The sequence below is a fragment of the Centrocercus urophasianus genome, unplaced genomic scaffold (genome assembly GCF_019232065.1).
Source record: "Centrocercus urophasianus isolate 14NV4802_14NV808 unplaced genomic scaffold, USGS_Curo_1.0 seq_13, whole genome shotgun sequence".
NCBI lineage: Eukaryota > Metazoa > Chordata > Aves > Galliformes > Phasianidae > Centrocercus > Centrocercus urophasianus.
Window position 1 is genome coordinate 38,812,384 of NW_024884475.1, and position 16,937 is coordinate 38,829,320.

The window sequence follows — 16,937 nt, forward strand, 5'->3', positions numbered from 1 at the left end:
CTCCTATGTGTTGTTATTTATGGGTGGAAAGAACCTTGCACACTGCCTGGAGTCATTGGCTATAAAAGCGGCAGGGCAAGGGAAAAACAGATCTCTCTTTTTGTACTGTTGGAAGGGCCTTCAGAGGGTTATTTCAAGGGGAAGAGATCCTTAAAAGTGTGTATTTCATTAATTCTCTGTAACACTGTTGTGGGAGTTGTTAAGAGTCTGTTCCATTAGAGCCAGTATTTGTGTGTTTGAACTCGTGTTTTTTGTTGGGGTTGGGAAAAGGATCAGGAAACAAGCTACACCATCATCAAATCCAAAGAGACCACGATTACGGCAGATGGCTTGAAACCAGGCTCAGCGTACGTCTTCCAGATCCGTGCCCGGACAGCTGCTGGCTACGGTGGCTTCAGTCGAAGATTTGAGTTTGAAACCAGCCCAGTGTGTAAGTCCTTTTAATTGCTGTCAGCTCATGACCCTGAAATGGCTACCAGCAAGGAGTCAGTTGATACCTTCATAGGGAGTTCTGCTGGTCTTGTGCTCTTCTCCTTTCTGGTCTCATTCCTTGAGTTATTATGCATCAGACACACCATGACTGTACACTAGGCGTAACACATCTGCCCTTGCCTCCTTGTTTCACACGTTGGGGCAGGAGTTGAGGCACCAGGAGATTTTTAGGCTCCAGAAATGCCTTAGAAAAGCTTAGAACTGGCTTAGAAAAGCCCTGTATTTGGGAGAGATGTTAATGTTGAATTGTTGCTATTGGCTTGCCAGTGAGTTAGAGAAGGTGGAGATACTCTCAGCTCCACTCTTGTACTCCTTCCCAATAGACAGAGGGGAACATGCAGTACTAGTGAGGGAGGACAAGGCCAGAGTGGCAGGAGGAGAGGGCTCAAACCTTCTCCACACCCTTTGTGGCCACCTGCACAGGACACTGAGCTCTCTATTAAGTATCTGTTGATTACATCTGGGGAAAAGGATTCTTATCCTGAAATGGGGCATCTTTGTGAGGGGAAAAATTTAGCCAGCATTCACATCTTTTGATGCAAGTTACTGTCAAGTTGAAAGATGGCTTCTGATGGTTGTCAGCGCCACAGCCTTGAGGCAAGGAATTTGACTTGTGATCAGAAGTAATGAAAATGTGCACTGCTGGCATAGGAATTCTCTTGGCCTGTTAAAAATTTGTGGAGCTTGAATTTATTTGTTTTTTCTTTCAATGTATCTGATCACTCGGGTCTGTGTTCTGGAGCAGATTTGGGGCTGAGAGCATGAGGACCCAGCTGCTGAGGGTTATGTTCAGTTGTCCAGCTGTTCTTTTGCATGGGTTCAGGCATGGCTGAACTTTTGTCCTGGCTGCCAGATTTTTGCTGAGGTGTCAAAGATGCACTTCCAAAATATGTAGTTTTTATGTCTTTTCCAGTTTGTACAACCATCATCTAATAATCTTGTATACTAATTGTGCAGAAAAGGAAAATATACAGTGAAAATGCTCAGTTTATTCCTGTGGAAAAGAGCCAATTGATTCTGTGTTTTCCACAGAAATTGAAATTCATCAATACTTCAATTGCTGGTATTCTAGTTCGTACAAAATTCATCATCAGCTCTTTGAGAAAAAGATAGCAAGTTGTCATTTCAACGTATGCCACCTTTGAAGTCATCATAGATGTTTAAAGGAATCACAATATTTGTACAGATACAGCTGTGGAGCCAATGCTTGAACTAATATAGTGCATATAGCACCATGATGCAAGTAATAATGCTATAAAAATGGTCCATTTAATGTATTTCTTATTGTGTTAAGCATTAATCCTATAAGTAGCAACAGAATTGTGTTAGACTGAAGATTACTCCATGTTTATACTAGAAAAATTTTGCTAGCAGTTGGAAAGTTCCTAGGTTAGAATAATTCAACTAATAGTATTCCAGAATATTAGTGAAATACTTTATTAAATGCATGCACATTTGATCCAGTGCCGTAATCTCCTGCAATTCTAGTCCTAAAATAGTGATAATTCATCAAAGCTTCTTGTGAAATATAAAGTAAGCTTCAGTACCTTGCACAAATGAAGCTCCATTTGACATTTTAGACCTCTCAAAAAGAGTGTTTTTTTCCTCTCCCAAAACGCTATACAAAGTCAGCCTTAGTGCCAGAAAAGTGAGCAGACTCCCCACTGCTTTCCTGTGTTCCAGCATCCCAGAGAAACAGATGCTTTTAAAGCAAGTGCAGTCTGAAGTTCTAGTGCGATGTCGGAGTTCAGAACTGAACATTTTGGAGAGCCCAACCAATTAATTTTGATTCAGGCACAAACACAAGCCTTCCAGTTACTGTTGGGGGAATGAAGCATCTACTCACCTTCCAAAATTGTTTGGACCAAGCAACATATTTTGTTTCCAGTTCACAGTGTTTCTGTAAATTTGTTTGTATACGTTTGGAGGAACTATCACAGCAATGGCTAACAGCTGAGTGATCTAAGCATTGAGAAGTGGAGGGGATGAGAAAACCTGAAACTTCATCAGGACTCATCTCTTTTCCCAAACTTTGGCTTTGTTTTGCATACTCTTGCCTGAATGTGCAGTTCTGCAAAGCGCTGCATTGGAGCCAGATCTGCAGTTTTCAATGGTAGTTCATGTTTAGGTGGAAGCTGTAGCTGGGTGTGCCCACTTGATGCTTCCCCCTTTCTGAATGCCAGAGAGCTCATCCCTGATCTGGTCACAGACTGACACTGCCCAAAGCTATTTTTATGCTGTATTGGTGAATTAGTCCAGCTGATCACTCAGGAGGGAGCAGGATGTTGTCACAGAGGCAGGCTAATGCAAATCCCCTCCTTCACATGGCTGCAAGGTTCCAGATCAGTTTACAAATTCATGCTCCCCTTCTACCCTAAATCACAGCAGGGTCCATCTGACTTTGCCATCCCTCGAGCTGTGCAAAAAACCTCCAGAGTAATAGCTTAATGTTCTCCTTTAAATGTTTTTCTTTTTAATTATTTTGCCAAGAAAGCAATAAAGCATCATCTTAAGGAGCTTCTATAAATTCGTGAGGCTAATAAAATCTCTGCATGATAGCACAGGTTTGGAGCAGTTAACATTAAATTTTAATGTATTGGGCCAGTCATTCTGAAATCATTTGCTGTTCCTGAGCCCACATCACTTGCAGTCAAGCACTAGAGAGCTCCCGTATAAAGAGCTACTTGAAACCCGTTGCATGCTCAGTGCCTCACCTTTTCTTCTTTCTTTTTTTTTTTAACAATTAATATGGGGCTCTATTCAGTTATTTTATAGCCTCCATAAAATTTATCCTGTGCTAAGGACCCCCTTTATTTCTGTCATTTGGTTAAAGGTCTTCTGCAGCTCAGAAATCAGTTTCTGCTTCTCCCTGGAGTGGCTGGAGTTGCATCTGGGACTAAGGCCAGGGCAGGCACTTCCTAACCCCGTCAGCAGCTATAGCGAGGTTTGTCCCGTACAACAGCCAAATGTGTTTATGGGGGAGGAGGCCAGATCTGTACCCCAGAGCAGGGATGTACAGCTGAGTAGCTGGTGGTGGAGAGAGGAAAGTGAGAAGGCTTAGGTTTCTGCTTGGGAATCACAGTGTGCAAATCTCTAGGGAGAGGTGGGGCCCTTCCCCTGCAGTATTAAGCAGATAAGCACAGTATGGGTGTTGTTAGCATTTCCATTTACCAGGCTTCAAGAATCTACTCACCTGCTTAACATAGTTAACATATGGCAAAACCTGGTTCTTGAACACAGATTTCCTGACCTTTCTGCTTGTGTCTTTATCATGGGACTCATCTACTGCATTTTGTCAGGAGGGATTTTTACAAGGCGTGGGCTGGCACAGTTACACTTTCCTTAGCAGATAAAATGACCAAGCAGTGTGTGTGTCTTAGCAGATTCCTATTTTACAGTAACCATCTTCTGGCTGTATTATATAGATGGTATAGGGAATTTGGGTTTAATTGTTTATAGCTTCTTGAAGCACAGATAATGCTAATTGTCTCAGATCTTGTTCACATCACCTATTTAGAAACTGCAGCAATATTATTCCATGAATGTTTTCTCTGCCTATTTTGTTTTTTGTCTGTGTGATTTCCAATGCAGCTGACCTGGGAAGGACAAACTCCAGCTTGCTCTCTCCAAAGCTGAGTTGTTTTAGCACTTAATTTCTGAATTCAGTGATGAGATACAATTTAGTTTGGGTTTTGGCTTGGTTTTTTATGTGTTTTGGTTCTTTTCCACCCATTTCCCTTCCAAAGTAGAAACAGACAGCAAAGGGGGAAAGCACAAACCATAAAAGAAAAAATGAACTGGTAAGACTGAAACCTCATTGACAGCCTCACAAGAAAGACCCATGCAAGTGCTGACTATAATTTTAACCTTAATCTCCATTTTCTGTTTTTCATCTCAGCAGTAGCTGCATCCAGTGACCAGAGCCAGATTCCTATAATTGTTGTGTCTGTAACAGTGGGAGTTATTCTGCTGGCTGTTGTTATCGGTTTCCTTCTCAGTGGAAGGTAAGAGAAGAAGCTGTGTATTTACACTTCTCCAACTTTTGTAATAACTTTTATCTGGCCAGCTGATTAGCACAATTGAGGCGAGAGCAGCATGTGAACAGAGCTGTCAAGCAGTAGTGCTGTAAAGCAGCATGAGGGTGGGCTGATTGATCTGTTTGGACAGACAGGAATCGCGAATGTGTGCTCACAGATGTAGTTCACTTCCAATGATTTTCATCTCTGCGTAGACTGGCCCTGATTATTAGATTTTATTTGATTCTCACTGGAGTGTTTTCCTATTTCTGGTTTAAAAATAAGCAGAACTTTTTGTAATAGGTTAAATATTCTAAAGCCCATATGTTTACACTCAGACCTTGCAGTGGGCTTTTCTCGCAGAGGAAGTGTGACTTCAGGAAAACACTTGTGAAGAAAAAGAGAAGAATTCCATCCAAATGGCTAAGTGCCCTAAGTTTGGTCAGGTCTGGATTTCATTTTTCATGTGTAGGATGCTAATATTTTCCCCATGCACTAATAAATTATGCAGAGAGATCCTCACGTAGAGGGAATTGCTCAGCTTTAAGCTATCAAACAATCCCATAGACTTCTCATGTGCTTAAACATAGGCAAGTGATAAAAGGCTGGACTATACAATCTTTGACAACTGTAATGGGAGTTGATAGAACTTGTTGGTGAACAAGGAATTGTGGTATTGGGGGAAAATCTAGCTTATGTCAGGATCAGTTTGTACTACGTCACTAAACTTATGTATCAGCCAACACACAAGACAATTTTTCATATACTACATATGTATTCTTCGCAGTCAGTGCAGTACCTGTCAAAACATAGTGCATTTATTTTAATGGTAGCAGTCAAACAGTGCAGCATCATTCATGCATAGCAGTCTGAGGTGCCATGCCAGCATAGCATCTATTGGTGATACTGAATTTGTTTTCAAAGCAAAATAAACACTTTGGCTTAGAAAGTCCCTCACAGTCTTGCTTTCTCGAGCTTGGGTCTAGCAACGTGACTATATGTCGCAAGACATTGTGCTAGTAATAGTTAAAAGATACTGGCAAAGGAACTGCACTGATGCTGAACATATCAGCTGAGAGTCTTGTTTCAAAGAGGAATTGGAAATGTTTGTCAGTGAACACACCACAGTGAAATCCAGCCAGGCTGAACAGCTTTGTCCCCAGTCATACAGCATCTGTAGAAAGGCACAGTTATTTCCTGTCCTGACAGGTAAGTGGATGCCAGACTCCTCTCCAGTAAAGGTCAGAAACTGACGAACACTTGCAACTCAGCTATTCAGGCTCCTGTCATCCGTTTTGAGAGACTTATTGGGCTTAAAAATAGCAAAGTAAATGCTCTGTTTGCATGAGAAGCAAGCAGCAGCAGGGGCAGAGTATAAATGGTTATACTGGTGGCTCCACAAAAGCTGTAGGCAAAAAAAAAGCTGTCTGACTCTGTGAGCTGGTGTTCAAATCCCTCTTTAAAGGCCGGAGGGTTTGGGTCAGATCCTTTTCCAGTCAGACAGAGGGATGTGGACTTGACCTCCATCAGCCTCAGTGCTTGTTTTTATCAACACAGACAGGGAGCAACATTTGTGTGACTGCAGAAAAGCTGCGGATGTAGCTTTTGCATCTGCAAAAGGAGCCTTTAGGCATGAATCTCAGGTGGAGGGACACACGTCCTTTTGTAGCTGTATCCTGTGGCAGCTAGTGGCTGCTGCTCTTCCCACAGGCATTGGACATGGTAAGGATCCCTTTGTTGAGGACATGCACTTGCACTTGGCCTTTTTTATTCCTACCCTGCTCAGATCTGAGCAAGCAGTTGCACAACTGAGCCATTTATCAGCAATTTTGTTAGCTACGGCCTTCTGTCCTTTGCCCTGATGGGCTTTCCACGATGTGTGCTTCCTCTTGGCTCTTTATCCCTCAACATATTTGTAAAGTCCTTGACTGCTGGAGTTTTATCCTCTCCTCTACTGCTGCCTTAATCTTCCTGTCCCGTACTCTCACCAATCTGCATGAAACTCCAGGCAGATGTAGGCTCCTGGGAGCTTCTCCATGGTACCACCCTGAGTGTAGAAGGGATTGGAGGAGTTTGCTGGTTTACATTCATTCTCTCTGCTATCTGGATGGAGAACCAAGCAAAGCAGGCTTGTGATAGGCCTGCCTGGGAATGAGCTGTGAAGAAATGGTTAAGGAAGATAAACTTTCATTTGAAGCAGCTGCTATCCCAGTTTGACATGGGCCTTGGCCTGAGACTGCTGTTGCAGACCTACAGGTACTACATCTCCATGGGTTGTGTTGTCTCCAGGGAACAAAAGAGGAGCTACATCCATTTTCAGATTTTTAATCCTTCTGCTAGACTGGGAAGAGCCCAGTCTCTCTGCTGGAGGTAGAGGAGCCTCTAGCACCAAAGTTTGGTCTGTCATTAGAAAATTAGTTTCAACACTGCAGGAGTTCTTGGCCACTCTGAGTTCCTGTGTATTTTAAAGTCTGTCTACTGTGCAGAGTAACTCTTCAAAGCAGAAAAATAAACCCAGAAACCGAGAAAGCTGACAGCCGTTTTGAAAGCAAAACAAAAAAAATTTTCCCATTTGAAAGAAGCAGAAATGCCAATGAAATGTGTCAGTCATGCAGCTCTGCCTTGGATACAGTTTCAAGACAATTCCTGGAGTCACTCTCATGCTGTGACATTGCAGAGATGATAAATGCATTCCAAGTCATAGGATAATCCCTTTCTGAAGCTGTAACCTGTTTCCATTTCTGGAAGACTTTCCTTTATCTTTAGAGAGGTTATGTGTTCCAGCGCTTAGTACTAGGGAGTTACATTTTCTTTTCTATTTCTTTCTTATAATTACTTTTAGAAAAACAGACATTTTGAACTCCAGGATTTGCTCCAGCTCAAATCACGCTGCTTTCCATGCTGAGCAAGCTGTGCAGAGTCCAAGCACTTTCTCCTCTCTGCATAATGTAGGAGGGCAGGTAGTGTCCAACAGCAAAGCTACAAGAGAAACCTCTCAGACTGCCGCAGTGAGGACATAGCCTGGCACTGCTGCAAATGAGCACCTCATCTCTGGCTCCATGCTGTTCTCAGGCACCATGGGAGTTCCTAGGCACCTCAGAATTAGGATATTGCTCTATGAGATGCTCTATGGTATATCTCTTTGTGCCAGCCCTCCCACGTGCTGGACAAAAGCGAGCATCTCAGGAGGCAGGGCACTGAGAGTACTTGGTGGAACTGGCAGAAGAGTGCAGGGACTTGAGAGCAGGCCTCCTCATGCTTGCAGTTCAGAAAGTAATTTCCTAGCAGTAGGCCTCAGGAGTTTGCTAGCTCTACAGGCTTTTTACTTTCTGTTGGGGCCCTTGAGGCAGAAGTTTCCACACCTTTTCCCTTTTTGCTTTCAACTATCTCTGCAGCTTCTCGCTTCTTTTGAACAAATGTAAATAACAGCTTGGCATTTCCCGTTGGCTGCTGGCCCTAAACCAAAGGTCAACTGAACGTTAGTCACAGTGGCATTTCCACAAGCCAGCGTCCATCTGTGGAAATGAGCTTTGTTTCTGAAGATGGAGGTTCCTGGGAATTTGAAACTGAATGCGCTTTGCCCTAAACAATTAAACTGCATTTCCGAGCTGATGTACTTGCAGATGCTCAAGAAAACGCTTCCTGTAAATAATGTGTCCTCTGACCAAGGTCATAAATAGCGCTAAGCCAAATAGCTGGGAACCGTTGAAGTCTCCTGCTCTGTGCATCAAGGGCATATTAATTATATAACAATCAGGGTTACAAATCAAAGAGATTCACTAAATCAGACTGTACTTGTCTGGGCAAGAAAAGAAGAGTGGATTGAAAATCTATTATTAAACCAGAAACAAGCATTAAATTAAAGAACATAGAGTTATTATCTTTGTTTTCTAAGGGCTGTGTTATTCTCAACAGCAGAATACATTTTACAGATACAGGATGGCTAAATTTTGCTTTCTTAGCAATGCTTGAATCAGTTAGCACTTGCATTGTTGTACATAATTGAAGTATATACTAATTTAAAATTGTTAGACTTTTGCTTCAGTTGTCAGACAATGCCAGTAGCCAGGATGTGTGCTACACAACGCAAAGGGAATGAGGTGCTGCATCTGTTGTTGTGGTATCAGCCCTCAAATCCTACAAACCCAGACAGGAGGTGAGGGTACAGCCCAGCCAAAGCAGGTTTCCATCAGCCTGGGAAGGAGACCCTCTGCTCCAGAGCTCCAGAGCAGTTTTCCCTGCATTGTCCCTCCGGCGCTGTTTACAAAACTGAAGGGATATTGGGGTCAGTCTTCAGAAACTGCAGCTCCCTGCAGTCCTCCAGGCAATAGAGCTTTGCAGTATTAAACAAAGGAATGGGCTTTTACAGAGTAAAATGGGAATGCTATTAGGTCAGTGCTAAGCACGTTTGCGAAAGCTGCTCAAAATAACTAAGAAGTGAACTGTGTATCTGCATTTATAGCCAGCTACCCATTATGGTTGACTTTTCAATCTAAAGTGATCTTTCAAAGAACTGGACAGAGGTTTTTATAGAACTTAAGAAAAATAAATTTGAAGCAGCAAAAAATTGCACCTCTCTCTGTGCTGTGCATACATAGAAAGGCAAGAAACTTCTTCTGGCAAGAAACTAGCTTTGGAAAGACAAAGCAAAGACAAATCTTCCCACCTGGGTGTTGGCAATTAAAAGCTTCTGCACTGGAGTATCCATCCTTGACCTTAGCTGATTTAGACTTTTAAATATCAGCCCCTGTGGTGGCAGAGGGCTAGTTTCTGGACACAAATATGTGCATCTTGTTAAAAAGTGACTTTCATAGAGTAGAGAGGTTGAGAGGACTGTGGTGTGTATCCCAGGTCCCAAGCCAGCATGTGCAGCCTTCTGTGATGTGGAAGGTCAAAATGAATTTTTCCACAGCCCCCTCCTGACCCGCCACATCTTTTTCCAAGATGTGTCAGGGCTTAAAATAGTTCACTTCTTCAATATTTCCATAGGAAACAGGAGACAGGTCATACGTAACATTTTTCAGAGAGAATTTTTCCAGCATGAGTCACAGTTTTTGTTAGTTGTGACTTTAAAGAGGATTTTTATCTCTACTTTCCTACCTATTCTTCCTTCTTCCTACAGGACATTGTCTCCCATGATCTGTAGCCATTTTATTGATAGTGTCTGTTGCCAAATATCCCCTGTAATCCATCTGCCAACAGGAAGGATTTTGCTGGAGAAACTATTGCTTTTGCCAATTCAAGATTTCCATCTACCAAGAGGAGGCAGGGTATAATGCCATCTGCTTTTGGGTCAGTGTTTTTACTATCTCCATCACATTAGGAGCCTCTTTGCTCTTTATTCCTACCTTTTGCAGGAGAGGAGTGTTTGCAGCATTGTTGCTCAGTTTCCCTCTCCAAAAAAGAAGTACTCCGGTACTTTCCTTTCTCCACAGGTCCACCAGCCCAGAGCTGGTGTGGAAATCAGCTGCCCACAGTCCTTACATCTAATGTTTTGCCTGTAGGCTACCTAGATCAGTTTTGCCCTTTGCCTGCTCCAATTTCTTTTTCCTTCTGAACAACTGTGGGCTTAGTACTTCTGTACAAACACACAGTAAGCCAGTCTAAGTTGCTGCAGTTTAGAGAAGAACTTAGGGACCCAGGCTAATCTGCTTTCAGATGACCTTGGCTTGATCAGAAATCAAGCTCCAAGAATGTATGAATTATTCCAGTAACAGCTGAGTGAGTGGACAGAAGAACCACCACAAACAGAAAACTGATTGGCATAAGCTCTGTCTGATTAGGGGAATGTGGGAGAGTACAGCCAAAGCTCCTCATCCAGATGATGCATTTGATGGTGTTGTGGAAGTCCTTTTTCCACTTGGACAAGAGAACTAGAATGCCTTTCAAGCTAAAAATGCAGTTTGATTTCTGTAGTAGCAGCTCCAAGTTGCTGCCAAGTGCTGATGAAAGCCCCGTATGTGCTTGTTTTGAAGTAGAGTTTTACAGTGTCTCTCTTGGCTGTGGAGTGGGTAGAGGATGAAGAAGAAAATCAGGCTGTTGTCCCACTGCTCCTCTGAATATGTGAATATTCCATTCTCCATTGGACACTAGATGTAGGAAGTGTGATCTCTCTTGGAGGCGCACCATGTTGCAGCACTTGGGCTCTTATCTGCAGAAAAGGTTATCTGCACTTTCTGTGGCTTCAGAGTATACTGCAAGGAAAGTTTCCAAGTGTGCTTCCTTTCCTTGGAAGTGTTGCTCTCTTTTCCCATAGTGGTTGTGTATATATTGCCTGCTTGGACTTCTGCATTCTCAGTTATTGTCTGTCACTAAGAGACATGCCTTAACATGTGAACTACACATAGCTCAATAGGAAGAGGAGGAGACTACTTAAACATCACATAGGTCTGGGCTAAGTATAAATATATTCCCTGCAGTTGGCAGTGAGTAATGGTGTTTCTCTGCTGACTGAAGCAAGCACATTGAGTCTGGAGGTGCTTGGTGCAGAGCTGACATTCTGACCTGGAGATGCAGGAAGCAATCATGGGCATTGCTCAAGGCTGCAGGAAGGATTAGAAAAATCTTCCCAGAAATCCTCAAATATTGCGGTTTCTAATCACAAACCTCTAAAGAACATCCCATTAGAGCAACTTATTAAAAGCAGTGGATGAGGCTTTCATTTATCATGACTCCAAGTCTTCAACTTATAACTTTTATAAGCCTTAGCTCAGTATGGCAGTCTCGCTGAGATGTATCCTGCCACTAGAAATTTAGTTTAATTCCAAATGCTGTCTGGGTCATCTGCAGACCTGTGGTAAATTAATTACATTCATTGAAGGCGCTCCTTCAGTTGTGAGGCCTATCTTATATATTTCCTTAACAAAGCATGTAGTTCAGGGTTTGAAACAGTGCCAGGGGTGTTCAGTACTCCTAGCACCAGTTTATTAAAAGTTTACTCTCTGGACACTCGTGCTTGCGAACCACATGAGCATGAGTGGGGTCACCTTTGCTGGAGCTGGAGAACTGTTAGCTTTGCCTGTCCAAGATCGCTGAAAATGGTAATTGGGTTGAGCCAAGAAGCTGGGCCATGCTGGCAGGCCCAGCTCTGCCAGCGGTGATCTAAGAGGGCGTGCTGCAGGCCCAGGTTTCCCAGCCTGGTCTCTGACCATCTGCAGCCATTGGTTTGCTGGTTGGTTCAGTAAGGCTGGAGGAGACAGTGCTTGTGCACAGGTATTTTTGAGGTCCTCAAGTCCGATCACTTCCCAGTGAAGGTCTGCTTGCTGGTTAAAGATGTTAAAACCTCGAAGAAGTCCAGACGTGTTTCACTGCATGGTGATCTCTTACCTCGTCACAGTATTTGATCTTGTCTGGAAAACATTTACTTTCAAATCTTCAGGTTCTAAACTAAAAAAATCCCCACATGGTGCAAGGAGACCAGGAAACTCTGCTTCTCCTGGGGTGACCATCGGGGCATGGTGCATGAGGGGTTTGCTGCTGTTTAATGTGCAGTTCTGTTGCCCTCAGAATTTTCATATCTTTATCTTTGCCTAATCAAGATGTCTTTTTAACGTGAGCAATAATGAATACTTTGCACTCTCAGGCTTAAGTACTCCATTGACTTACCTCTGCAGGTGCTCCTGGGACTGGGAAGTGATTTTTGTTGTTCGCTGAACCAATTTGGTTTGTTTCTAATAGCTTTAGATTTTTCCTCATGTTGTACTTTTGAGTATTTTGACCCAAAGCAACACAGCACAGCACTGTGTGACTGGAGTGCAGGAGTGAGGCTGTATCAAGGCATACCTCCCTTGCACTTGAGCTTTTTTTTCTACCTCGAAGGAGCACGGGATTTGAAGTACTCTGGATTCAGTGCTGGGAGCAGGTTTTATTTCAGAGCAGCTCAGTTTCTGATGAGGTGCTTGAGTAGTTTTCTTTGTTTCAGAAACTATTGAGCTCTTTTAACTGTATGGAAGTCATTGCTTTTTGGTTAATTGAACTGTTGTTTCAAAAACCTTAACTTTAATGCTGAGCAGTGTGGGAACAACTGGTGACATCAACTGTTAGAAAATGCCTGAGGGGGGAAAAGCACTCCTTGCTAAAATGTAAGCTAACTGGGGAGTGGTTATAGTTATCATAGCTGTAGTGATTTTTTAGAGACCTGTCTGCACTCGGATCTTGTGAGGTTGAACCCATTAAAAAGCAGAGTTGACACAAAACAAATTAATCACTGCTTCCTTTTGGCCTTTCTGGGGCTTTTGTGTCGTGGACATCCAGGGTTAAATTGGATCAAGAGATTTAGTGAAAGCTGAGCTTGTTCCATATTAATGACTCCACAATCTGGGGCATTATGAAAATACCAAATATTGTCAATTATAGTGAAAAATTAAAAAAAAAAAAAAAAAAAAGACATTACTGCTTATAAAATGCTGGCGAGTTGTTGTGTTGATGTGAAAGGAGCTTAGAGAGCCATTCTTCACCAGTTCTAATTTAAGTAAGCACATAATCCAGTATATAATTCTGTAAATCATTGCATGCCTGAAGTTATTTTGCATCGTAATTTAAGATGGTGCAGTTGCAGAATGTTAATTTTGTCTAAATAGGTTATTTTAATGTGTTTAGGCATCGTAGGGTGTACTTTAAAACTCAGAATGGCACAATTTTTATTTTTCCAAGAACACAGAATGATTTTAGGAGAAATAATGAGAGATCATCATCTGACTTCAGCTGGGGTCTACACTGCTGAGCCTGTGCTTGTGTATGCTGTTGAAGATCTTCCTGTTGTTTCTTCTGCCCTATGATCTTTTTTTGGCTATATCACCTTAATAGTCTTGCTGACAGAAAATTGTCCATGGCACGTTCTCTGACAAGGCTGAAGGGTAATTGCTGAGGTACAGGCTGATGCCAGGCAAATACATACTCTGATAAACGTAATGGCTTGGCAGCCTCTGAAAGTGAGCTGTGAGCACATGGTGCCTTTCAGCTCACCACGCTTTGACTTGACATGGGCTGAACGCTCTCACACAGCTCATAAGGCTCTGCTCCTGCAGATTCACGATGCATGTGCAAAACACAAGGACTGAGTGAGTACATGCATAACGGTCTATAAAAGCAGGGCTTGCAGTCATCCACTGCTTTGTGTTTTAAAGGTGATAGCATGAGTACTGCACACATGCTTGTGGAAATAGTCACTTTGCCTACTCCAAGGTTTAAGTTTAAGCACATGGGTGACGCCATTAACCTTAATGGTGGTTCTTAGGTATGGGAAGCGCATGGTTAACTGTTTTGCAGGACTGGGATCTACCTGATTTTTCCAAGGCGTTTTTATCACCAGTGGCCTGTGCCATGAAATCCTTGCAGCCCAGAGTGTTAAGAGCCAAATAATAATTAAAACAGAAGGGAAGAAGGGCGTATAATAATGTTGCTAATGTGTTTGGGCATTGCCAGGGCAGTGGGATTATTCCTTATCCTGGGCCTTTTTGTTTGCTTTTCAGTTGCTGCGATCATGGCTGTGGGTGGGCTTCTTCTCTGCGTGCTGTTGCCTATCCGAGCCTAATATGGTCAGTGTTCCTTCCTGCGCTGGCTCCTATTTTGTGTCCCACCTCCATGTTTCTGTGCACAGTCTGCCTCTCCCTTCCTTTCTTGTATTGCCCTGGAAATCACTTTCTCATCTGCCCTCTGCATCCAGCTTGTCTATCTCAACAACTGGAAATAGCATGACCCAAGGCAGAGTGTTCCCCCAGCAAGAGCAGGGTTCCCAGAGGAGAAATCTGATACGTTACACCATGATCGATCCAGACAACACACTGGAGATGTTATGTGTCATAACAGAGCTTAACATCATGCGTGCTGGACAATTCATCAAATTCTGCTTTCTATCACCAAAAGAGGGGTATTTGTCCCCTGTAAGGGGTGGAGGGCAGGTGGGTATGTACAGGTTATGGCATTTAACGGCATGTAATGTGCATGTCAGTGGAACGAGCTGTATGTCATTGGTCTGATGACATGGTGCTATTTGCAGCGATATGTCCTGGAAGCTTTGGCCATATCTCTGCGGGCACTGAGAGCTGGGTGTGTGTGCTGCATGCTGTCATGTTCTGCCACCACCTCTTGCCAGGCTGCCTCACCAGTTTCTGCTCTTTTATACTCTCCCCTCTTTTCCAACTCATCAAAGGAAGTGTGAGTTTAATTTCTCTTGGTTTGACTGGACGTGGGTTGAGTTGTTCCCTGGAAGGAAAAGTGTTTTACATCTCTGAATCAGCTGTAACCTCAGCCTGCTAGGAGTCTTGCAAAATCTCCCCTGTTGAATCCCTCCTTGAGATCATTGAAGTGCCAAGATGCCCTACTCACTTGTTAAGCTCTGAAGGTTTTGCAGCATAGCTGGGTGAGACATGTGAAGCTGCTCTGCTGTGTTTCCTGGGGGATGCTGAGGCTTTGCGTGATGTCAGCGGGCTTATGGTCTCTGGTGGTGGAGCACAGCTGTCACCAAGTTGAACTATTTCTGTGTCCTTTAGTGCAATATTTTGGGGTATCTTTAAATTAGTTTTCTTAACTTCTGAGTGCTTAAGAGCAGCATCAGCAAGCTCAACTGCTCAGCTTGAAGTGTTTGACTGCAAAACTCTTCTGGTGTGTATTTCTGCCATACGACTCCTGGTATTTCTGTTTTCTGTCATGCCTGTACAACCAACACACAAGCAGTCCCTTTTTGGGATTTGTGCTTCAGATTTCCTCAGCTAGGACTATAAGAAGAGAGGGGCAGCAATGGAAGTATTGGAAATGTCTCCGAGGAACAGAGCATGAGCAGAACAGGAATGAAATGAACAGTTTTGAAGAGAGAGATGTGCAAGGAGCAGTTGGCTGACTTGGAAAATGCCCTCCACAAGTTTCCTCCGAAGCTGCAGAGAGAATGATGTGCAACAAGCTGCTGTTTTGGGAGGGGAAATGGGAGAAGTGACTTCATGTCATCAACTGTGCCATAGGAAGGCATGACATTTCTAAAGAGATTTATGGATTTCACTTCCTGAAAGAGAAAGAAACAGTATCTTGTTTATTTTTAATTGTTCCTGTGGTGATTTAGGAAGGCAAAGAGTCAATCAGTGCAAAGGCAGGGGAAGACTAAAGGCAAAAAATACCACTACTGGAATTTCAAAACTTCCTTTGTAAGGCATCCAAGTTAGTTGGAGGTCAGCTGCAGGACTGCACAGTGGAGGGGGGAGAGCAATTGAGAAGCAGCCCTCAGGAAGGGAACCTGCCCTGGTTCCTCTTGGGCCAGTCATCTGGAGTGTCTTTGACCTGAACTGAAGGTCATAGCTTGCTGTCTCACAGTCTTTTACTGCTCTTTGAATCCTGTTCTCTAAATTATAGGTCTTTGAGAGTAGGTAGAGGAGGAGTGGAGCTATTCCCAGCTACATGTCTTGCTGCAAATTACTTGTGGTAAAAACTTGGTCCAGTGTAATGGAAGTAACTCATTACAGATACCTCATCAAAAAAAGCAGGAGGAAAGAGGATAGAAAAACAACTCTCAGTATGAAAAAATGTTCATTTTACAGTAGTCCCTTGAACACTCCATGTTTTTGTGGTGCTAAATACATTTCAGGTTTGCAAGCAACAAAGGTGAATTATGGGTGTGGACCAACATCACTGTAGAAAGGATTTTTGCCTTTAGCTCTCAATATCAGCATCATTTATCCATTGTAAAACTATCTGCCCTACTAGCTATTGTTTCCACACAAGCAGTGGAGATGGGACCTTGGCCAGATGGACAGAGCCCTGTTTGTTTGTTCCTCTGGATGGAACATTGTTCTGCCCTGAAACACGTATGCAGCCTTACTGCTTTAACATCTTAGAAAAAATTGCCTGAACTGAGCACTAACCCCTCATAAACAGCAGCTCTGTGGTCCTTGCAAAACTCTTGTAGAATGACAGCTTAAGGTGGGTTGGGTGCACTCTTTGAAGTAGACTTACAGTAAAAGAAATGTTTCTGAGTGAAGGTCTGACCCCTGAAAAGCAAGTGGGGGTTCGTTTCTGTTTCAGGTAAATGCGGTGGGTTCATTTGTCTCGTCTGTAAGAGACAGAATACGTGTATAAACCTCTGCAGGAATGGGACAGCAGTTTGCATGCTGCTTCAGGACCCAAACTGTTTTATGGTATTGGCTGAACCTAACAAAGTGAGGCCCCTTTCCACATCGAAGACTACTAAATATTATCCTCATGTTCCAGTAATGCTTTGGGCATGTGCTGAAATGCTTTGGCATTTTACTGTAAAAGTAAAAAAAAAGGTACACAAAGACTGCCATATCATCACCCAGGGCTTGAATGTCTGAGATCCAGATGCTTTTAGAGACAGTCTCCTGGATTTGTCTTGCATTGAGTTTTAACCAGAGTAATGGCCTGAGACAGAGACATGGAAACTCCTTCCCTTTGGCATTTTGTGGCTTTTGGGGGTGCTCCAGG

The 16,937-nt window shown here is 43.1% G+C and overlaps 1 protein-coding gene across 6 annotated transcripts in view; it reads left to right on the forward strand.

Annotated features, from left to right (window-relative positions):
* EPHA5 (EPH receptor A5) overlaps positions 1–16,937 on the forward strand; it is a 198,614-nt gene that overhangs the window by 144,132 nt on the left and 37,545 nt on the right. For 4 of the 6 annotated variants that reach the window (XM_042812275.1, XM_042812279.1, XM_042812277.1 and 1 more), the window contains exons 7-8: positions 271–430; positions 4,391–4,496. In XM_042812275.1, the coding sequence (XP_042668209.1) occupies positions 271–430; positions 4,391–4,496 (266 nt within the window). The remainder of the gene's footprint in view (positions 1–270; positions 431–4,390; positions 4,497–16,937) is intronic. The other 2 variants (XM_042812276.1, XM_042812280.1) reach the window with 1 other exon arrangement.